Consider the following 24,027-nt stretch of genomic DNA (forward strand, 5'->3'; position numbering starts at 1 on the left):
TCCTCTGAAGGTAGAATTCTCTAGTTCTCCGTAATCATGCTTGCCTGTCAACCTGACCAGCCGCTTGTTTCTAAAGGCTTCCTATTCGATCAACTTCTTTAGTGGCACCGCTGAGGGACAGCATTAGAGGGAAAAGGAACTGTTTCTCCTTGGGGCTGTTAAGACAAAGGGCTCTTGGTTGTAGAACCTCATAGTCCTGTCATATCCTTAAACAAATTTCTTGTGTGTTTAAGGCTCCTCAATCAACAGGGAAATATCTTTCTTTTCTAGGGTAAAAGAATAATTGATGAAGAGGGTGTGGAAAGCATCAATGACATGTTTCATGAGAATGCTATGCTACAGACTGAAAATAATAATCTGCGCGTAAGAATTAAAGCCATGCAAGAGACGGTTGACGCTCTGAGGACCAGAGTCACGCAGCTTGTTAGTGATCAGGCCAACCAAGTTCTTGCCAGAGCAGGTATGTGGGCAGGGTGGCATGAGCGAGGGATTAATTAGCCTTCGGAGGGCAGGGGACATTCTTTGTGTTCGTTAATCAGCTGGAACATTTGAAGTAGAAGTGTCAGTCTGTGTACATACAGCGTGTGATTTTGAGTTAAATACTTGATTTGTACATAATACATTCTTTCAGAAACAAAATATGCCTTTTATTTTTTATGTTACCTATATAAGGGTGGGAAACTTGCTGTATGAATGGTGTTTTAATTATTACTTTATTTCCATAACTTGTTTTTTTTCCTCCCAGTATGTTTTGTTAAAGTTTTCATTGAAAAAAAAATTCTTATGTTCATATTTTATCTTGCAGGGGAAGGCAATGAGGAGATTAGTAATATGATTCACAATTATATCAAAGAAATTGAAGATCTCAGGTACAGTTCGTTTTCTGTGATATAAAGTACACACTTTAGGTTTGTTAATATTGCTATTTATTGGGCTTATAGTTTAGTAACTGTTAATGGTGATATTTCAGCCCTTTGGTTGGGTTAACTTTAGGGGAATAGGTATTTGTTTTTCTATAATATCACATTCCAAAAAACTTTCCTTCCATTTCTTCCCATATTATATCCCCATGTTGTCTTCCTACCCTGGTTGCCCTACCCCTTGTGGGAGCTTATCTAACCTGACGTACAGGACAGGCATAATCGATGCCTTTAACGGTTGATGAAGTGCCCTTTGGTACCATCCCTCACCATTTGGGAATGGTCAGCATCCATAAGTCATCTTTAATTTTTTATATCTCCCATTCCTTTTGTTCCCTTCTACTTCTCCAGCTACTTTTTATGTGTGAATCATTGCGTCCCTACGTACTTGCCTGCCTCTCTGGACAGAGGCTTATTCATCGCTCACATTGCACACACACACTACAGATGTTCACTGTATGCTGAGCACTATGCCATGGACTTAGCAAGTGTGACATAAACAAGTTCACAGTCTAGGTGGGGCAACTTAGATAAATAATCACATGTCATAAATGGAATGACAGAAATTAGTAAAAGGAATGCCATCCCCTCGTATGGGAATATAGATAAGACCTCTGAGCCCAGACTGGGGACGGAGGGGTCAGAAAGAAGGTCAGGGGCACTAATAATTTTTGTATTTTGCTTAGGTTTCATGGTTTTCCCTGGTGGCTCAGCTACTTTCTTTGGTTTCGCAGGCCTGCGCTCAGTCCGCTAAGCTACACCAGCCAGGGCTACTTTCTCTTGAAATAAAACTATGGTCTGCTCCGTGGGGAGCATCTGGGCAGCTCAGGTTTCATTTTTGTACCCACTTGCAGAAAATAACCAAGTGGGAGATCGAATTTCACAGCTATCCCAACACTTCGCCAACTTGCGTTTGTGTTCTCTGCCCCTTTCTCTCCTTCTGATTAGTCTAGAGCTTCTTGAACGGAGATGAGGAATGTTGCCACTGTTTCTGCTGCTGCAAGGCATACTGGATCGCTTAGGTATTTTATTAAACAGCAGAAAGAAATGAGAAGACATCCGATGTGGCAATAAATAGAGTTACTTTATTAACTGTTACTTTTTTTTTCTGTACTTATATCTCCAAGCTTTTCCTTTTGGCAGAGACTTTTGGGGCATTGGTTCCTGGTTCTGGTCAGTAGCCAGCTGGACTTGCATTTCTATCCTGTGTGGGCAATGCTCTTCCCCACCTACTGCTAAAAACTTCTCTTTCCTCACTCTGCAGAACTTGCCATTACCATGCTTGGACGCACAGCTACTAATCTGTCATTTAGTAGCTGGAGATACTTCCCGCTCCTAGCTTGCTTCTCTTCTATTTCCTTGGCACTGCTCAATTCTGAAGGCTGATTTCATGCTCTAGATATTGGGCTCTGTTTCTTCTCTCCCACCCTCTTATTCTGAGGTCTTATGGAAGTTTGACACACCATTGGACCAATGGCCTCATTCGTGTTATTTCCTAGAAAACTGACTGAATCATTTCTGCTCCTCCTACTGACGAAAAGCAGCATTTAATATTTCTTTCTTCTAGTTCGTGAGTTAAGACCATTCTTTAAGCTGTTTAGAGAACAGAGATAAGGCAGGGCCTGAGTTCAATCAGTGATCAAATCTTTCTTGGTATAGGTTCATAGCTTGTTCCATTTTCCCAGCTCTTCAATGGTTCTTTAGTTAGTGTGTCTCATTCCTGAGGAGTGGTCTTCTAGAATCCCAGCACTGTGATTTACAGTGTAAAAATAATTCATGTATAGGCATAAATGAGCTTTGAATTTAAATCAGATTACCTTCCTGTTTTAAAATTTATTAATTTATTAATAAGTGTGTGATCTTGGGAAAGTGACCTAATTTCCCTGAGCTTTAGTTAATTCATCTGTGAGAGTCAGGTAATTAATACCTGCTTGACTCAAAGAATTATTGTGGGGCTCAAAGAAAGCACAGGATCTAAAAGTTCTTCAATTCACAAGTACTCTACAGGCCTGAACATTATTAGTATTTTTGTGCAGGTTCTCACATTCTGTTTTTATTTACTAGATCCTGCTCCAACTCATATTTCTGTCAAAACTTGGTCTTAGAAAGGCATTTATTTATAGCTTCCTAAACTTAACACAAATATATGTATTGTCACATGGAAATATTTATATTTTGCTCTGACTGGTGTGGCTCAGTTGGTTGGGCGTTGTTCTGCAAAGCAAAGGGCTGGCAATTCAATTCCTGGTCAGGGCCCATGCCTGGGTGGTGGGATTGGCCCCTGGTTGGGGCATATGTGAGAGGCAACCAATTGATGTTTCTCTCTCACACTGAGGTTCTCTCCCTTTCTCCCTCCCCTCTCCTCTATTTAAAAATAAATTAAATCTTAGAAAAAATAAAAAGAAAGAAATGTCTATATTTTAAGTCTTATTATTCTAATTTAAAATAACCCTAGTTACTTTTTATCTTTTAATAACTTACCATAGTATTTTAATAACTTGCCATAGTATTTTTTGTGAACTAATAAGAGTCATAAATTAATTCTTGTTTTGGTGGAATTTAAATTTTTGTAGAACTTTTGGAAAATATAAGGCAGTATAAACAAAATTAAAATCATTCATATTTTCACCATTCCTAAAACAGTTGATAACATATTGGTATGTCTCTTCAATATTTTTTCAAGGCATACTTTAGCAAAATTGATATTAAGGGGTATTTATTGTTTTGCTATTCATTCTTTAAAATGTGATAAGGTGTCAGGAGTATTTCGAAAATGTTATTAACTATTTTTGTAACATGATTTTTGCATGGTTCCATGTAGTACTATCTTCTGTTTTTAATTAATTTAACTAATTCCCTATGTCAGATTATTGTACTGTTAGAAACTTTTTGATAAGAATAGTTATTATTTGTTAACTGCACTATCAGTCAGGTGAGTTTAAATTCATTGTATCACTGATTCTCATAATAATTCTAAGGAAGTATATATATTTCATCTCCATTTTACAGAGGAAATAGTGGAGGCTTTTAGAGACCAATGGTCCAAAATTTAGTGAGTGACAGAGCTGAGAGGCAAGCACTCAGTCTGCTCCTTCCCATGGGAAGTCTGTGTACTTCCTTTCATGCCTGACTGTTTAGTTTCCTGCCAAATGAAATGCAGGCAGCAAGTGGGTGGGTGGGTGAGTGTGAAGAGAAAGAAAGGGTAGCAGAGAGATGCTATCTCTACAGCCCATATAAAAAGCAGGTTCTGCTAATGTAGCATAAGTTTTGTGGAGGTGAGCCCTGAAGGGTTTAGCCTTTATCAGCACTAGGATTGAAAAAACATTGAATATGCTCCTGCCAAATGCAAACTTTTATTTATTAATTTTTTAAGATTTTGTTTTTAGAGAGAGAGGGAGAGAAACATCAACATGTGGTTGCCTTTTGTGTGCCCCCAACTGGGGACCTGGCCCACAGCCCAGGCATGTGCCCTGACTGGGAATCAAACCGGCAACCCTTTGGTTCACAGGCTGGTGCTCAATCCACACCAGCCAGGGACAAACACAAACTTTGAAAATAAGGTATTAAAAAAAACACAAGTTGATTGTTATGTAAATCAGCCAACTAAAGGACAAGTCATTTATTGTCTATATTATTAAGTATCTTGTGTTTGAAAGCTTTAGAATAGTAACACACAACAGTATATATAAATGAGCAAATAAAACTGTTTTTTAACTTTGAAAAAACGGAGGTCATTATTGACGATCAGCTTATTATATTTTCCGTTATTATTAATATTTGTTATTATGCACCAAGCTTTATGATAGGTATTGAAAATATGGAAAATTATACATTTTTACTCAGTTTTTATGTTTTGAACCTTTTATCTATTTAATTTTAGAGAGAGGAAAAGGAAGGGAGAAAGAGATGGAGAGAAAAATCGATTTGAGAGGGAAACATCTATTGGTTGCCTGTCACATGCACCCTGCCTGGGGACCAAACCCACAACGGGGGCATGTGCCCTGATGGGGAATGAACAAGTGACCGTTCACTTTGCGAAACAACGCCCAACCAGCTGAGCCGTACCAGTCAGGGCTTGACTGAGTTGGTATAGTTAAGCTGAGTTTTTTATACTTAGGTTGCCCTCTTGTTTTAAAAAAAATGACAGTTCTGTATTTATGATTTTCTTTGAAATAATTTTGAAGTCATTTAACCTAGAAATTGGTACACAGCTACTTAACCAGTTACAATATTATCATTGTTTTCTGCTCCTATGTAACACCAGATATATAATAAAACAATTTCATTAAAGAACTAGTAAGACATTGCAGGGGCGTTGACTGTGGGATTGGAGGGGGTGGGGCAGGGGAGAGCAATGGAAAAAAAGGCAGGACAGCTGGAACTGGACACCTATAAAAAAAGAATTAGTAAAACATTAACTTGAAATGTATATTCACTGATTTATATACACTCTGTCTCCGGCTGGTTTCAACAGTGTCATCAATAATTTTGGTAAATAATGAAAAAACAGAGAGCTGACTGTGCCTTTGAGAGTTTAATTGTTACAAATAATCTAGCATCTTCTTCTGAGACATTTGCACATATGGCAAAAGTGCTTAGTAACACAGTTTGGGGGCAGAGGCAGTGGGTGGTATTTTCTCTTTATAGCCTTATCCCGGTCACATTTGCCAATTTACCTTAGAAATATATTACATTGAAGTAGATAATTGTGTTCTTGGTGGTTCAAATCAAATCAGAGTAAAGGGACTGGCCTAGAGGACTCTCTGAATCCCTTTCAGTCTCAATTCCAGGGTGTTTTAGGATCTTATCGTCCTGTGGTTTTGCATATTACTGACAGTACACACATTATTCTCCTGTCATTAGTTGGATCACTTGAACAAACAAAAGAATGTTTTCAATTATCAGACTCGGGTTTCCTTGGAGATACCATCTTTTCCCATGACATATTCAGGAGCCAGATGCCTCTCAGCCAGTTCAGGGCAAGTTTGACTGACTATTCTTTGCAAGGGTTTGAGAATGTTATTACAGCATGATGAATGAGGGACTGGAGGGTTGAGAACCATGCTGCCCCTGTATTTTAAGTTTAAATGATGGCTTTACAAAGCAAGGATAGCTAGTGCCTGGTGGCCAGAATGCAAGTAATCTAATTACTGTTGGCGCTTTTGAGCACAAAGAGTGCGATTTCAAATTTGTAATTATTTAATCTGGGAATTAAAATATCCTAAATATTAATGCATGTGAACACATGAATTTTTTACAAAGCCTACCTTGTAGCAGTATTGAAAGACAGTTTGGAGGTCTTTTTTTTTTTTAGCATGCAAAACAACTCGTTTAAAATGCCAATTTATTCCTGCTGTAGTCAAGTCCGCAGAGGCAGAAACTAGAATGGTGGTCACCAGGGCCTGGGAGGAGAGGGGGGGAATGAGGAGACAGTGCTTCACTGGCGCAGAGCTTCAGTGGGAGAAGATAAAGAAGTTCTGCAGACAGGTGATGACCCTGGTCGCTGAAAGACTGTCAATGAACTTGGCGTGCTGCAGAACTGAACACTTAGGGATGGTTGGGGCGGTAAATTTTATGGTCTGTGTTTTTTGCCACAATAAAAAATGTTTCCTGTTTAATATATTTGTATTCACTAGGGCAAAATTACTAGAGAGTGAAGCAGTGAATGAGAACCTTCGAAAAAGCTTGACAAGAGCCACGGCAAGATCACCTTACTTCAGTGGACCGTCGTCCTTCTCTCCTACTGCCCTGGCCTCGGACAGGGACACCATTGAAATTATAGATCTAGCTAAGAAAGATTTAGAAAAGCTGAAGAGGAAAGAAAAGAAGAAGAAGAAAAGGTAGTGTTTTTAAGTCACTGGTTTTTGAATCCCTATTTTGTTTTTAGTTTTCAGGATACTTTAATTGGTGATTACAGTGAGTATCCATAGTCTCATACGTATATTAACAATTGAAATGCCATTTGAATTAGCCGACAATTACACTGATGCTTTTAATAGTTTATCTCTACTTGTATGTAAAAAGGGTTACTTATAATTTTGTGGTAACAAATTTTATTTAGATTATGGCAAGGTAAAATTACTATTAGAGACTGTTATTTCTTCAAATAGCTGCTCTTGCATTCCATTCATCTTTCTTTTCTGCAAAGCTTGCTGTATCATTATAATTCAGTGTTTTCATTTTTTCCACATTTTCTAATGCAATTAAAGTCTCGTGGATATATTCTAATTCCTGTCTAGATTAGTTTAACTAAAGGCTAAACTAATCCATCAGACTGTCACTTAATATCATTTGCTGCCTCAAGTATTTCCTGCAGGGCTTCTAACTTGATTATGTGAAAGTTATTTATTATCTGAATCTTCCAACAAGGAGTTACTCAGCTTTTCACCACTGTTCTAGGCTGTCTTTTCCTTGCATCCTGATAATATCTCCTTCTGAAATCAACTGGGTGCAAAGAAGAGGAGGAAAATAAAAATATGACCACTTGTAATATGTGAATGGTTAAATACTCATAAATACTTTACACTTTTACATACTGAATCTATAGTGCAGTCAAATATATTTTGAACTTGCCAAATTAATTTTAAGCATTTTTGGCTAGATATTCAAAACTAGGCAAAGCTATCTTATTGTGAAATGATTTGTTACAAGGGGTGAGCTTTGTAGAATTACTATTGACATTTGGTGTACATTGTTTTGCTTAGTTTATTTAGGAATTTATTTTAGGCAACCGGGCATTTCTTCCATCAAATAAAAAAAGTTGGTCAAAGTTATTGGAGATAAAGTTCTTCACATTAATTCTGTTCTGTGTCCTTGAGTTAAAAAAGAAAAGATCAAAATAGTTCAAACAAAGAGTTGCACATCTGTGGTCCGGAGGCATTGCAGTTGAAACTGCTTTCTTGAGGTTGCTAATGTCTTAGCAGGGGTGTTCCGTGGGTGGCTGGTTATGGCAGCATTGAGACATCTATGAGCCCCTCGTAGGTAGGGCAATTGAGACAGAAATAATGATTATCGAATTATTGAAACCAATGTGATTCAACATGCTGCTTGGATAAAAATGAGACTTGTGCACATGACTTACCATTTACATATAGAATCCAGTTCTGTGGTTAGTCAGAACGTCAAAGGTTATGACTTGTGTTTTAAGGGTCAGGTGATTGGCGTTCGTGAATAAGTATAATCAAGGTTCTATGACTCAAGGTCATGAGCTGGTTCTCTCTTCCCTTTTGAGTTAAATTTAGAGACATTACCTAAATCACTGTTGGATATGAGTAATTAAAAAAAGCAATGAAAACACAGGCAGTTTTGGGCATTCTTGTAGTGTCCATAGGTGTCCCAAACTAAAACCTCTGATGCAGGTCATTTTTGTGATAGTGCAGGGTTGTAAGCATTTTGACGGATAAATAGCATTAAAGGAAAGATATTTTGTTACGATTTGTCTCTATTGTTTTGAAATCACTTCAAGAGAAAAATATTAAAATAGTCATTATAAAGTGACAAATTATGGCTATTTTAGTGATTCTTTTAGATGCAATAATTATAAAGATAAAAATAATAGCAGACTTAATATTAAGAATTCATCAAGTAACTGGATTTAAACATAAAAATCCAAGTGAAAAAAGTTATTTTCTAACAAAAAGTTATATGAGATTAAAGAAAAATTTCTGACAAAAACTGAACAAGCCAGATAAAATAAAGTGAGAGATGTTACTTTAATCTGTGAAAAAAGTGGAAGATAGCTTTGAAATGAGAAAAACAAATTAACACATACTATAATAGCTCCTATGCAGTGTTTTAAACACGCTTTATAAAGCATTATCACACATATGCTATACTGTGCCTTTGTAAAACTAACATATAATGTAGTGTGAACCTAGGAAAAATGGTCTTCGGTATCATAGACTGTATAACTATAAGTCTTTAGAACCAGTTTATGAATTTACTTTGCCACAAATATCAATTTGTAAAATTTAACACAGTTTGTTATTACACTATTTAAACTTTGCTGTGGATTAAAAAAATGAAAGCCAATACTATTTTAGTAAGCTTGATAAAGATTTTGTCATCAGTAACTTTTAGCTGTAGATCCAAATAACATTTAGTTGAATGTTTCTGTTTTAAAATGTAAGTAAACTCTCACTGTAGCCAAAGAATAGAAACTGTTAATAAACAGAGATTCCCAGCAGTGTTGAGAAGGATGTCCGGTTTGCAGGCATCAGCGACTAGTCCTCCACAGGAACTCTCTGGAGGCTATCAGCTCCTCTTTGGATTTTTGTCCAGCTGTGTCACAGGTTTCATATTCATTTATTTCATTTATCAGAGAGACTTTACAAAATCTGCCTCAGCCTTACATATACAGTAAGTTCAATTAAAATTGTTTGGAACTTGAACTAGTTTTTTCTCTAGAAAGTGTTTATAAAGACATAGTGTCCAAGTGTCCTAACTCACATAAAATGACTTTTACCCACTTTACAGTATGGTGACAACAATTCGAGACGGGAATAGGAGAAGACAGAAAGGGGAAAGAAACTTTCACTCTCACAGGTGTAGCCAACCTGTGGAGGAAAATGTGAGCTTCTGCCTTAGTTCTTCTTTCTTACTCCCATCTACTGACACTTTGTGTCCCTGTGCTGCCTGGTCTGTTCGTCCCTTACACAGTCAGTTCTCATGTAAGTCTGTCTACCCAACCCAGAGTTCTCCCACTTTCAGGATCATCTGCTCTCTTATCTCTTTACATTCAAGCTTGGGAGCAAAGCCATCTGACAATAGGAATTCATGCCAGTGGAAATGACTTAGAACCAGTAAGCTTCTTTACTAGGGACGTTTGTAATTTTGAAAGAGGAAGCATTAATCCAAATACTAAAATTTGGGGCAGCAACCCCATTGAGAAAAAAAATTAGGTCATGCAGGAAAGAGTTTTTTTTACCACCTTTTGGCTGAGAATTTCTAAACTTGTCTAGGGCTTGACTTTTGGGTTCCACTTTCCTAGGCTGTCCTGGTTCTCATAACTGCTTTCTTTCCTCCCCACAGAATCCCCACAAATTCTTTAGAAGCTCCATACCTTTTAATCTACTTTGTTTCGTGCTGTTACTTTTTGGTTCTGGTAGCTATGGTAGGCAGAGCAGCGACTGGGTCATTTTTATGTGAGTGCTTCTGTGTTCGAGGTGGATGTCAAAGGTCTGTTTTACATCCAAGTTTCACCCTCCTTGGCATCAAAGTCTTTATGAAAGCTACAACCAGTAGCTGATATGTGGTGTTTTAAGGTTTGCTCTTCTACCTTTTTTGTTGACCTGTAAAATAGGTCTACGCAGGAAGAAAATACGGGAGAATGATCGAATAGATGATACTGCTTGTTTTTCAGTTACATACATGTTTTAGAATGGTCAGCAGGATTTGCACCTGCCTCCCTTCCTGCTCTCCACCCCTGGTGCGGAAGTATTATAATGTAACTGAATGAAATAAAAACTGAACTACTTTAAATTATGGAGAAGTTTATAATTATAGTGGAGGGTCAGTTTATTTCTCTGACCCTCTACTGTCTTTTTGAACTATTGGTTGCAAAGCTTTTCTTAAAAAGGCGATTGGAAAGGCATCTAAAGTTCATCTAGTTATTAGCACGTATCATTCATAGATTTTAATGTAACTCTCTTGTGTAAGGCAAAAAGTCTTCATATTGAAAATAGAAAAGTTCCTTTCTTTGCCAGTGAAACATATCTTTTGAGCCATTGTAGCTCATTATCATCAGTATAAGCCTGGATTAAAAATAAAATATTTTTGCATTTTTTATGTATTTGGATAAAGAAAATCTGTGATTCACACATTTATCCCCATTTTTGGATATCTAGCTTTAAATGACTCACATTGTAAATAAAAACTTCACTTATTCATCAGACTGCATTATATTTGCATTTAGTGGTGTCAGGTTGAAACTCTAGCCACACAAATTTCTTAGGCAATGGCTTTACTTTAGTTTTTTAGCCATTATACTGCACCTTTGATCCCTGGTGAATATCACTCTGTTGGCTGTTTTTCTCAGAAAGATTGCTAGTCTCCTCTTGCAATAGCAGTATATAAGTATGTAAGAAAAACAATCACAGGCCAACAAATAAAAATTGTATGTGAGCACATATTGTTACAAAATTAAAATGAGAACTGGCTTGATAAAATAATGCATATCTAAGACTCCGTCTCTAAATGTTGATGATTCTGGAAAACATTTTTGAAATTCTGAGCAGAAAGTGGGCCGTATCAAAGTTGCTCTATGCTTCTTCAGAGCCTAGCATATCTGTCTTCCTGTCTCCATGACAAATGTTGGCATTCAGTACATTCCATTGAGTGAAGATGCCCAGTTCTGCACAGTCAGAATTCTGTAAATGTGTTTCAAAGCATTTAAATACACACTCATAGTTTTTAATACTTTTCTAATCAAACTATAATCTTACTAATGGAAAGTACTACATTTCCCATTTTATTGCCACCTTTGCCTTAGATGTCCTTTTGATTGTTTTTAATATTAGTACAGTGATATTATGAGGTTTTAAATTTCAGTTGATGAAATTACATTTTTTCACTGATATATTCATTTGACTGTGATACCATTTCATGTATAATTTTGAAATAGGATTTTTTTCATGTAGTGATGTTCACATGTAATATATTCAAGTAGAAATAGTATGTAGCATTAATGGTAATTTCATATTCTGGTATAAAGGCATTACTGTTTGACGTTCTTTAATGATGCCATGAAAAGGTCTTTTGTAAAGATCTAGAAGGCAGAAAATATTATTGAAAGTAGGTCTTTGTGGGAAACTGAGAAAATTGATCCATTTCAGATTTTAAAAAGAAATGGCATTCTGCACTCCTACTACTTATACAAATTGAGACTTCACATTTTATTGCTAAGTAGCTTCAACTGATAGTTTATATATAGTCTTCTTAGATATAAAGCTGCTTGTTTTTCTACTTACTTTTTATTCATACAAAGTGTATTGCCTTTTTACTGTGTATTGTCCTTTGATGATATCTTTTAAAATTTATTTTAAAGTCTTCAAGCTCATGTTTCATTTTTACCTTCTTACCACTCTCGCTTTTTACTGTCTGGTTTGTTCTTCATTGGCTTGGCCTTCCAATACTGTGCCTCCTGATTTTGAAGGCTACAGAAACTTGAGGAAAGCAATCGAGAAGACAGAAGGTTGGAATATTTCCCAGGTTTTTAATTAAAATGTCATTTAAATACTTAGTTGCCATTAAAAGAGAAATGTGTTGTAGAATTATAGATTGTTTCAGACTAGATTAGCTTGGTGCTCCTAAAAGTAATGATGGTTTTGTGAAATTAAAAATGCCAAATACATTTTTAAAAATATTTTTTGAGTAGAAAACCCCCGACTAGTTATACGAATTAGAATTCAGGCAATTTCATGTGATTTCAGAATAAACTATCATAATTATGAAGGAGACATACCTTTTTTAGGTTAAAAATGACCCCAAGCCTCATTTGACTTTCAAAATGCATCTTTCAGAAACTTGTGAGCAGACGGGCCAATTGTCAGTTGGGTGGGAGTTGACTTTTTGGTCAGCCCGTGCTGAGTCATGGGTGGGCTCTCTCCTCTTCCTGTTTGGTGTAGTCTTTGTTGAAAGACAACATTAACATGGCAACAAAGCAAAAGGAAACTGTGGCCTCACTACAGATAAGATTTAGAACGCATTTTTAAGGTTGAATTGGGGAAACCAGTGTTTCAAAAAGTATTTGAAGTGAGCGTCAGAAACAAAGATCTGTTTTTACATTTGAAATTTGAGCAGAAGTCAGAAGCGCATTTCTCTATGTAAAAAACATTTCAGTTTTCACTCATTCAGAATTGTGGTTCTCAAACCAGCGTCAAGTGGTGTTTTACTTCCTAGAAGAATTTCTCTGCATAGATTTTTCTAAACAAAACTCTGTATTATATAAACAAAATTATTAAGAAAATATACTAGTTTTAATAGTATTTATGTATTTTGAAGCACCACCTCAGAAATTTCTCCCTTAAAATAGACTTTTTGAGGATATTTACTATGCAACAATTAGGTAAACTAATGTCTTACTATAAATATGAAAGCTTAAAAATGAAAATTTCTTGATATTATTTAATAGTTACATTTCACAATTATATTCTATACATAATATAATATTCTGAAGTTTCTGGTTCTATAATTCTACAACTTATTCGAAGTATTTTATAATTGTAGTACAATTCTAATTGTCCAGGAGTTACACTCAGTCACTTGATTTGTATATCTCTAGAACATTATGTTTGTCATTGGAATTAAAGGCATAAAAATGTGAACTTTTTTCTGTGTTTTGAAATAAGTTATCTAGTTAAAGTAGGATGTGGAAAATTTTTCCCACCTTAAAATATTTAAGTCCTTTAAATGCACTTAGTGGATAGTTTGCTTCCAACTTTTGTCTCATCCCTGAAGGGTAGCAAAAGCAGAACTGTTTGATACTCTAGGACAGGGCTTCTCAAACAGGAATATGCGTACAGATCACCAAGGGGGGTTGGTAAGGTGAAGATTCTGATCCGGTGGGACCCAGGTGGAGCCTGAGGCTCTGCCTGTCTAACAGGCTCCTGGATGATGCTGATGCTTCCCTATCTGTTGGCTCGAACCTCAGGTGCCAGCTTCTAGAATGCTGGCCTGGGGTGTGGTACCTGGCTGTAGTCCCCTTGAATAGATTGATTTACCTAGGCCACAGTTTCTTTTTTGGTTGTTAGCAGAAATGTTGACACTGGTTGTCAAATGTTAAAGGGGTTAAACCACATGAGCACTAGTGTTCCTCCCAGCTCCGAGATTCTGAATCTGTGTAAAGGGCAGATTTAGGTAGCTTTAATGGCTTCTTAGCTGGTTATTTCTATATCAGTTTGCCCCCGTTTATTGAGGAAAACTTGAATATTCGAAGTACAATAATGATAAAGTATCAATGTCTGTTTTAAAACCGCAAGTTTTAAGTGATTTGTAAAGGTCAATTAATAATGTAAAGTTACAACTACTGAGTTTTCTGCATCAGAATTGGCACAGACAGCTTATAATGTGAGCTAATGTTATGTCAAGTAAAAAGTAACATGTATTTCACTGGATAATGGGGGGAGGAAGAAGGTGTGTTGGGTCAAGGATTTGGAATAAAGTGGTTTTGTGGGTATAAACCTGAGGAAAAAAGAACTTGGGTTAGAACTTGAAGTAATGAAGGAATCAATAAAAACAAAAATTATATGCTGCAACAGTGGCCGGTGAGGAAGGCAGACAGCATAGGAGAGGGAGTGGGGAATGCTGATGGGAGGTATCTTTTCTAACACAGTCTCCTCTCTTAGCCCTTAACCTTCGTCCTGTATCTCCAGTATGGCACTGTTGGAGTGTATGGTACTGACCTTTGAGGGGAATGGTTGGGTGAAGGGGGCGTTTCTTCCTAGATTTTCGACTTGAATTGCAGGATGGAGGGAAATCAGCAGCCCTACTATAGTACAAGTGATGTAAGACAGGCATTCAGTAAATGCAGTATTTTCCTCTAGCAAAATGATTTAACAGCACTCATGGAACCCTATTATAATATACTTGATTCCTCTGCAGTTAAGATTGTTTTTGTCAATATTCCTACTGCTAGTTTCTCCTCACTGTAGAGATATGTTAATCTTCCATCCTTCTTTATGCATCTTCCAATCACAATTGAACGCCAGCATAGGTGCCAAACAGGCCTATTTATGGGCAGCCATAGGGATTCGTAGAGTGGACATGCCCTGCACATTTATGATGCACATCCTCTGGGTGCTGGGAATGTCATAGTGAGCCACACAGACATGATCCCTGCCCTCATGAGGCTTGCAGTCTCGTGGGGAAGAGAGAAACTAAAGAGGTAATCCATAAACTTAAATTAAGAACCCTGAAAAATACATATAAAGGAAAAGTATTTATAATTTCTCTTGTGTGAGTATGAAGATATCAATGAGAACTGGGACCTATAAACATTAGAGGTCAATAATGATAATAACAGAGCCTAAATAAGTTTAAAATTTTAGTCAACTGTAAACATTTATTTATTAGGGAAATTATTTAATGTAGCAGGATATCTAAAAGAAATGGTAGCTGTTATAAACTTATTATGGTAGAGTATTTAAACTCATTCTAAGAGGGATTTTGTTTGGAAAATATTGCCTTATTCAAATATGCTTTTTATTCTTAATAATTTGAAAATGTTACTATAGCACAAGAGTAAATTTTCCACCTGCAGATTCATTTAAAGTTAACTTTTCTTCATATTACTTGCCTGATTAAATGTGTGAGTCTAGTGTATAGAAGTATAACTTTTGTGCCTAATTGGTTATGATTGCTAAACCCCTAAAAGGGGCAAATGATTAAGTGTGCAAAACCTTTGCTCACTATAGAGTCTTCTTTTTCTCAGGGCCACCAGGGCTGACCTAGTTTAGTTTGAACCGTTAACCGACATTAATGTGTGTGGGTAGTTAACAGCTGCTAGTACTCAGTAACTGAAGGGGAAGCTTCTGTTTGTATGGAGAATCTTGTGGCAGACCCTGAAATGGCCTGTTCACGCAAAGGTCAGGCTGAACTTCAGACAGTTTTGATGTGCAAAGACCCATCTCGGTGAGGTTATCAGAAACAGACCTGTGCTGTAGGTATGGCCTAGGAAGAAAGCTTCCTGTGCTCTAACTGGAGGAGACCTGGACGCCTAGCTGGGTGCAGCCAGGTGGACAGATGCGCTGTGGCAGACTTATTCTGGATCTTTACATTTATTCTTAAATGTATTAGGACACCCATAAAAATGCAGTTTCTGCCTCTTTGTATTTAGGTGAGAAAAATTTTATATAGTTAGATGGAAAAAATATTTATTTTAATGCCTTTGAGCTTAAATTGCTTACATTCTAGTTAATTGGCTGTTTCTGTGACTAGTTCTTAGCTCTCTTATCAGGGCTTATATTCCTGGATGTAATCTCTTCCTCAGTATTTCTGGAAATAAGTTGTTCTTTCATTAGTATAAATCACTATACTATTGGTTGAATAGCAATTTCTGTTTTCCTCTGAAGCATCAGACATGATCATTTTGGTCAGTTAAGTAGTCAGCTCTTCTAGTTTGTTTTTCAAAATAATTGATGATTTTTTTAAATCTGAAAGAAAAAACACTGAACTGTTTTTCTCTCAACTTTAATACCATACTCTCCCCCCGCCCTTTTTTAAAGTGTGCCTGGTAAAGAGGATAATGCAGACACTGATCAAGAGAAGAAAGAAGAAAAGGGTATTTCAGAAAGAGAAAACAATGAATTAGAAGTGGTAAGTATGGGAAAATGAACTTGTAGGTTTTAGTCCCTAGATTAGGTTGTCTTTGATGGCTGATAGCTATACTAACGAAAAGGGAGGTGGTTAATGTGCATCCATTTTAAACTTTTTCTTGAGAACCTCCATTTTTTAGATAGGTGAGGAGTTGCCAATATAAGTATTGGCAACTTGTATTTTGCGCATTGTGAAATAATTGTGTGTGGGGCGGGGGGATAGAATACTATGAGAGATGGAGTACTCTGACTTAAGACAAAATTGTTAAGTAAATAACCTTAAAGTAATGGAATGATTTTTGAATGGATGAAAAGTGAAATTTTTGAACTTCTGTACTTCACACTCCAGTAGCCTCTGTTAATGAGGTAACCAGTTTGCTTTGCCAGAACTGTGCTATTCATGGCCCTAAATCGAATTTTAGGAAGAAAACCAAGAAGTGAGTGATCATGACGATGAAGAAGAGGAAGAAGAGGAAGAAGAAGATGACATTGAAGGGGGTGAAAGCTCTGATGAATCAGATTCTGAATCAGATGAAAAAGGTACTTACAGTTTGGTGCAAGGACACAAATTCCTTCGGGAACTTATTTAAAACATGACAGAAACGTCTTCACATTCTCCACCTCATCCTTGATGAAAACAGCTTTTGTAACTGCTGATCTAGGATGATGCCCTTAAAGGCTCCTGTTTCTTCCCTAATTGGATTCAGTCATTGTGCGATTTCCATTTCTCTTTAGTACAAATAATATCTATTGTCCCTGATATATGTGAACACTGTTTATCTTGTTCACCTATTTTAGTTTTGTTTTATCTAGAACATTTTAAAATAAGTTCTCAGTAAATACCTGGATGGAGATTATAGTTTTCGCGCACTTGCTCGAGAGATAGATTATAATATTTTGGCCCATCCTCGTATTTTTATTTTCTTCTTTTACAAACAGCCAATTATCAAGCGGACTTAGCAAACATTACTTGTGAAATTGCAATCAAGCAAAAACTGATTGATGAACTGGAGAACAGCCAGAAAAGACTGCAGACGCTGAAAAAGCAGTATGAAGAGAAGCTAATGATGCTGCAACATAAAATTCGGGACACTCAGCTGGAGAGGGACCAGGTGCTTCAGAACTTGGGTAAGAGTTATACTGAATTCCAATTAAAGTTCAAACTACATCATGAAAATGGAATTTTTATAGTTTCTTCCTTTAGAGGAAAAAATACTAGAAGTCAGATAAAATGTGAATGTGTCTAGATAGCAAATGTTGTTTATTTTGTTTATTTTATTCTGGTACCTGTTTAGCCTATTTAATTCTTTTTTTCTGAAGTTGTGGTTAATTGTGTGAATGTGTCTGATTTATGCTGGAAACATTTTCTAAATTAAGAAGACTTCAATAATTAAGCAAGTTCAGAGTAGATACTAGAGAACGTGATTTAGAGACACTTTAGTTTGTGTTTGGGAGGTAGTTCTTGAAGGTCATAAGTTCTAAGTCTGTGAAATAAAAATCTGTGTCTCAAAAAAAACAAATCCAAATATTCTTTGACATTTAGGTTCAGTGGAATCTTACTCAGAAGAAAAGGCCAAAAAAGTTAAGTCTGAGTATGAAAAGAAACTCCAAGCCATGAATAAAGAACTGCAGAGACTTCAGGCAGCTCAAAAAGAGCATGCGCGGTTGCTTAAAAATCAGTCTCAATATGAAAAGCAATTGAAGAAATTGCAGCAGGATGTGATGGAAATGAAAAAGACAAAGGTATCGATTCTATTGTCCATTTAAGTCTGATGTGGAAGATGCTTGAGTCATTTGGGACAAAAAAAAATCATTGTGGTTTTTGTCCTATTCAGTAAGAAGGGAACCCCGCCTTACCAGTGGTGCCCTTCCTTTGGGCATTAGAAGTCGTTTCCTGTAGTCGTCCATTAGCAGAGCCTTCCGGCCGTTCTGCAGAGTAGCTGAAAAGCCTGCGGCCAACAGGGCTTCTTGGACTTTGATAGACAGCTCTCCTCTTAAGACTCTTACATAAGCCTAACAAAAACAAAAAAAATATTTCAAATATGTACAAACGCATAGGTAATTATATAATGAACACTATATCCACAATCTAGTTTAAGATATGAAACATTACAGATAAACTCAAAGGCTTCTTTATATCACTTCCGGATTATCTTCTGTTGTGAATGATTATTTATCATCCCCATGCATACAAAAGCACATGTGTTCTTCTCTTGACTGAGGAGAGTCCATGAATCTTGATCTGTGAACTGTTTTTGCTGTGGGATCAGTTATTAACATTGGGCATAAAAATCAATGGTGTTTTCTTAAAATAGCAAACACAGAAATTATTAAGAAAGTCAGTTATTATGTTGTATATTTGCTAATGACAACAATAGCTAAAATTATTAGGTGCTTACTGTATGCCTGGCAATGTTATAAGCCGTGCACAAATATTAACTCATTGAATTCTCCTAATATTTTAATGCCATAGAACTATTATCTCAATTTTATATGTGAGAAAAACCAAAACCTAAAGAGGTTAAGTAACTCATTCAAGGTCACACAACTACTAGTAATAAGTATCAATTATTCATTCATAGAACAACTGCACACTGAATATGTAATGCATAGAGCACTGAGCAATTTGATAGAGCATATTATAAATGTATTAATTCCACAAAAATAAGAATTGACCATTTGAAATACAGCAGAACTCCACATTTCCGTGTTAAATTTCAAAAGTCTCAGAACTAATTTCTATACATGTGGTTTATTCAGTGAATTTTGTGTGGGGTAATTCCAACAGGATATTTACCTTATTTTCTAGGTTCGCCTAATGAAACAAATGAAAGAGGAACAAGAAAAGGCCAGATTGACAGAATCTAGAAGAAACAGAGAGATTGCTCAGTTGAAAAAAGATCAACGTAAAAGAGATGTGAGTGGGCTTTCTCAGTTATATGTGAATGTTGTACATTGAACAGAACTGCTTAATAAGTGGAAGGAAATTTTCTGGTAACTGTAACTTTTAAAAACAGGATAAAGACAATAAGCATTAATTTTATATAGTGTGTATTGTGCATAGAAGTGTATGCAAAACACTAATATTATTATAAGTTGTATTGAAGACTTATTTCCTAGGTGATGAAATGGAAGAAAATGGCATAGAACAGCTGGTTGTCTCTAGGGAGATAAGATAGTGACTTAAGGATGGTCCCAAAGGCATTAGAGAGTCTTAGAAATGTCCCTGGAGTAAGAACCAGGCTTCACTGGAAGAGGCTTTATTAAGACATATGAAAAATGTTCACATTCTTTGACTCGAGAATTCTACTTCCATGAACACAAACTAAAAATATTCTAAAATAAGAAAAATTGTTATGTGCTAAAATTTTTATTTTAGAGTCACTTATAATAGTGAAAAAAGTAAAAACAAACAAGATGCTTGACAGGAGGGGGAATATATAAGTAAATTATAGTCCATCTCATTTAATAGGTTGCTATTCATCCATTAAAAATTAGGGTTTGGTAACTGCATAGGAAAATGAAAAATGACTGATTTAACATTAAGTATAAAGTAGCATTTAAAATATGCATGCTTGATTAAAATGAGGGAAAATTTTGAAGGATATATCCCAACATGCTACCTGTTGTTCTGTTAGGGTTATAGGTTATAGTTGATTTGGTTTTTCTTCTTTCCAAACTTTTGACATCATAGTTAATTCATTTATGACTTTTTTCCTTAAAAGGAATGTCATAACCTTCTTTTCTCCATTGTTGGCTAGGTTTTACCTTTATTCCTTTCTTTCTCTCAACATTTTCTAATTCCTCCCTGGAGAAAACAGGAATATGCAGTATATTTCAGGAAATAGAAAGATATTTTGGGAGGTAAGATGAAATTTAAGGAGGCAGAGAAGACAGTACTGAGGTAGAAAAGTGGATATTTTAACCAAATGATTCCCATACTTACGCCTTTATTTATTTCTTATTTTTCCAGCATATCAATGTATTTTAATAACCAGTATATTTTTTCACTTTCAGTTTCTGGGCATTTTAGACCTTGTTTATACTATTTTATTAATTAAATCAAGTAGAAGGACATTATAACATATTGTCCATTCTTTTTATCCTATCTGCTATTTTTAAAATTGATATGAAATTTACTCTTTTAAAACATACAATTCAAAATTTTAGTGTATTCAGAAAATTGTGCAACGATCACCAACATCTAATTTCAGAACACTTTCATCACTCCAAAAAGAAGCCTTATGTCCCTTAGTAGTCCCTCCCCATTCTACCCTCTTCCTGGCCCCTGGTAACCACTCGTGCATGTTACCCCTATGGGTTTGTCTAGTCTGGACATTTTATCTCCAAATGGAGTAACACATTTTGTTTCTGGCTTTCAATCAGCATGATGTTTTCAAGCACATATGGGTAGTCCATTCTTTTTTATGATGCATGGGTAAAGCACATATTGTTTACCCACTCCTCAATTGACAGACCTTTGGGTTATTTACACGTTTTCACTATTTATTTTGTTTTTAATGAAAACCCTTGTATGACGGGAACAATTGCCTTACAATATATGCTTTTTATTTCTTTATCGTAATTCATATGAGCTATAGGGAGATCAATATTGAGCCATGAACTCTTTGGAATCTTATCTGCAACATATGATCACATATGATACAATATTATAAAGATAGGAGGTTGTCTAACGACATACAAAACTAATGTGCAGATTCCTGTCCCCCCCTCTTTTTTGCGCTGTTTTGTGTGCACATGGTCTTCCTTTCCAAATTGTTGTCATCATACTCATGTGGTACGCCATACAAATATATGACTAAGCTTGAGATTTGACTTTTAATAGGAAGAAATTTAACAAGTTTCAAACTGTATGTTAATTTTAATTTTTGGTAATTTATTCATTTTAAAAAGATTTATGAACTTTGCTTCTATGTCATTCATTATTATAGACAATAAGATATGGCAGTGATAAGACAGAATTCTAGTTTCTAAGAATTCTCATCTGATAACATAGGACTGTGCCAGATCATGGAAGTGAGTAAATGACGGAACCAGAATTAGGATTTTTCATCCAAAACTCTTTCCTGAAGTATAGCCCTGTGGAATGGCTTAAAGTGACCCATAATTAATTGTCTTTGTGATATAGAGGAGCTAGAAATGAATTGGTATCCAATGCTAACACGTTTTAACATGTTTAACTCCTCAATAACACCTTCAAAGTTATTTAAAGTGCCAATACAATTAATTTGTGTTCCCCTATATTTAAAATAGATTTTGTATTTACTGTGTGTATTGTGAGGTATGTCTACTGAAGACAGCCTAAGCTGTTATTTCTTCCTGTGTGTGCCTCAGCCAGCAAAACAAAATGTCGGACAGAAATGACATGAGAATATTTGTAAAGCATTTAGAAAAGTTCTTGTATACAGTAAGCACTATGTAAATGTATGTTAAATAAAAGTAGGTATCACAGAGAGAGATAACAGGGGAAAGAAGGGGAAGGTCAAGTCAAGGGACGTGTATAAAGGACCCGTGGACAAAGACAATGGCAGGAGGATTGACTGCGGGAGGTGGAGTAGGGTGGGGGAGAGTAATGGGGGGAATGGGGACAACTGTAATTGAGCAGCAGTAAAAAAAAGAACTTACCCTCTTTAACCCTAATTCTGTTTTTCCTGTGTTGAAGAGTGTCGACTTCTTTTGGTTTGCTCGGCATCTCTGGCATATTTATTTCATTATTACAGTCAACCCTTTCATGTCCTATGTATTTAATAGATGTGTCTTATTTAAACTGTATATAGCAAGATTAATAAAACCACTGACTTATCAACTGTCAAAAAGTATGTGTCACAGAGATAGCCTTTCAGTTTTCAGAGAGAAATGGCTATATCAATACGCATTTGTGTTTATCAGAATAAAATATCTGTATCTGTAATACTGGATGCAAGACTGTTGTTAGTTTAGATTTTGCTGAAACTCTTATAGTTCCCAGCAGGATTGGAAATATGTTAGTGTAGGTATAGGAAGTATTGTAGCTTCCAGTTTACTATTTTTAACTCATTCAATATTATTTTATAGCATCAACTTAGACTTCTGGAAGCCCAAAAAAGAAACCAGGAAGTGGTTCTTCGTCGCAAAACTGAAGAGGCAAGTTGTCCGTGTGGAGGAAGTATTCTGGCTTTGAGATAAATTATGTATTTCTAGAGACTAAGAGAATGAGTCAATCTCTGTTGCTACTTCAGGTCACAGCTCTTCGTCGGCAAGTGAGACCCATGTCGGATAAAGTGGCCGGGAAAGTCACTCGGAAGCTGAGCTCATCTGACAGCCCTGCTTCGGACGCAGGTTCCAGTGCAGCTACTATAGAAACAGACGCATCCAGGGCAGGGGCTCAGCAGAAAGTGAGAATTCCTGTGGCAAGAGTGCAGGCCTTACCGACAGTGCCCACGACAAATGGAACCAGGTCAACAAGAGTCTTCTGTTCCTCCTAATGAAATATTTTTGGTCTTATTACTGAGTGTTGGATTAAATGAAAAGCAGCATATTTTCCAGTGCACAATCAAAGAAGCACATGGGTAATTATGTTTGTCTGTCTTTATATGATTGTAGAAAAAAATATCAGAGGAAGGGATTGACTGGCCGCGTGTTTACTTCCAAGACGGCGCGCACGAAGTGGCAGCTGCTGGAGCGCAGGGTCACCGACATCATCATGCAGAAAATGACGATTTCCAACATGGAGGCCGACATGAATCGACTCCTCAAGGTGTGCAAAGCAGAACGTTGACATGCTCTCCCTTAGCTGGCTGTTAATTTTCAGTTTTTCACATTTGCGCCCTGGGTAAATTTAATACTTACCAAAGTTTATTTTCCCTCTGTGAGCTCTGATCACATTGTGTGTGAGTCGAAGAGCATCGTTTTTAAAAAATTGCACTAAGAACAGGTAACATGAGATCTGTACTCTTAACACTTTTTAAAGTGTACAGCGTAGTGTTGTTAAGTATAAGCATGATCACGTACAACAGATCTCTCGAACTTACTTGCTTTGAAAATGGACACTTTATACCCATTGAACAGCAGCTCTCCATTTCCTCCTCTCTCAGCCTCTGGCAACCAGACTCATGCTGCTTCTGTGGGCCTGACTCTTAGCTCACACAAGTGGAATCCTTCAGTGTCTGTCGTTCTGTGACTCACTTGTTTTACTTAGCATAATGTTCTCAAGGTCCTAGATAAATATGACTTCTTAAAGTCCAACTTGTTTTCTCAACAGCAACGGGAAGAACTCACAAGAAGAAGAGAGAAACTTTCAAAAAAAAGGGAAAAGATGGTGAAGGAGAGTGGAGAGGGAGATAAAAATCTGGTTAACATCAACGAGGAGATGGAGTCATTAATTGCTAATATTGATTACATCAATGACAGTATTTCTGATTGTCAAGCCAACATCATGCAGATGGAAGAAGCAAAGGTTTGTAATATCAAAAAATGTTTAATGCCTTACCAAAAAGTATTTTTATTATTAAAAACATTTTGAATTTGTATATGAAGGGATTTTCTTTTTTTTATTTAATCTGATTCTTAGGTTTTGTATGTACACTACTCCCTCCCTGTCTGCTTTTCACATAGCTCTGCTCACTTTGTAATATTATTTATTATTGTAAGAGACATCATTTTTAACCCACCTTGAATTCAAATGTGTCTTATCTTTTCAACTAGACTGTGTATTTCTTGGTGTAGGAAATTTTTACATTATACTGAGGTGTCTTGGTAGCTAACCTAAAACTATCAAATAAACCCATGAAACAATA

General features: G+C 36.2%; 1 protein-coding gene across 13 annotated transcripts in view; it reads left to right on the top strand.

Annotated features, from left to right (window-relative positions):
• The window catches only part of KIF21A (kinesin family member 21A), a 140,746-nt gene that overhangs the window by 80,890 nt on the left and 35,829 nt on the right, over positions 1-24,027 (top strand). For 7 of the 13 annotated variants that reach the window (XM_037058161.1, XM_037058162.1, XM_037058172.1 and 4 more), the window contains exons 9-20: positions 271-460; positions 806-869; positions 6,557-6,760; positions 16,142-16,232; positions 16,654-16,771; positions 17,171-17,359; positions 17,775-17,974; positions 19,041-19,148; positions 22,307-22,375; positions 22,471-22,688; positions 22,835-22,988; positions 23,493-23,687. In XM_037058161.1, the coding sequence (XP_036914056.1) occupies positions 271-460; positions 806-869; positions 6,557-6,760; positions 16,142-16,232; positions 16,654-16,771; positions 17,171-17,359; positions 17,775-17,974; positions 19,041-19,148; positions 22,307-22,375; positions 22,471-22,688; positions 22,835-22,988; positions 23,493-23,687 (1,800 nt within the window). Of the gene's footprint in view, positions 1-270; positions 461-805; positions 870-6,556; positions 6,761-12,072; positions 12,112-16,141; positions 16,233-16,653; positions 16,772-17,170; positions 17,360-17,768; positions 17,975-19,040; positions 19,149-22,306; positions 22,376-22,470; positions 22,689-22,834; positions 22,989-23,492; positions 23,688-24,027 lie in introns of all 13 variants that reach the window. The other 6 variants (XM_037058163.1, XM_037058169.1, XM_037058167.1 and 3 more) reach the window with 2 other exon arrangements.

Source organism: Sturnira hondurensis, unplaced genomic scaffold (genome assembly GCF_014824575.4).
Source record: "Sturnira hondurensis isolate 20B ecotype Veracruz unplaced genomic scaffold, ASM1482457v3 Scaffold0009935, whole genome shotgun sequence".
Taxonomy (NCBI): domain Eukaryota; kingdom Metazoa; phylum Chordata; class Mammalia; order Chiroptera; family Phyllostomidae; genus Sturnira; species Sturnira hondurensis.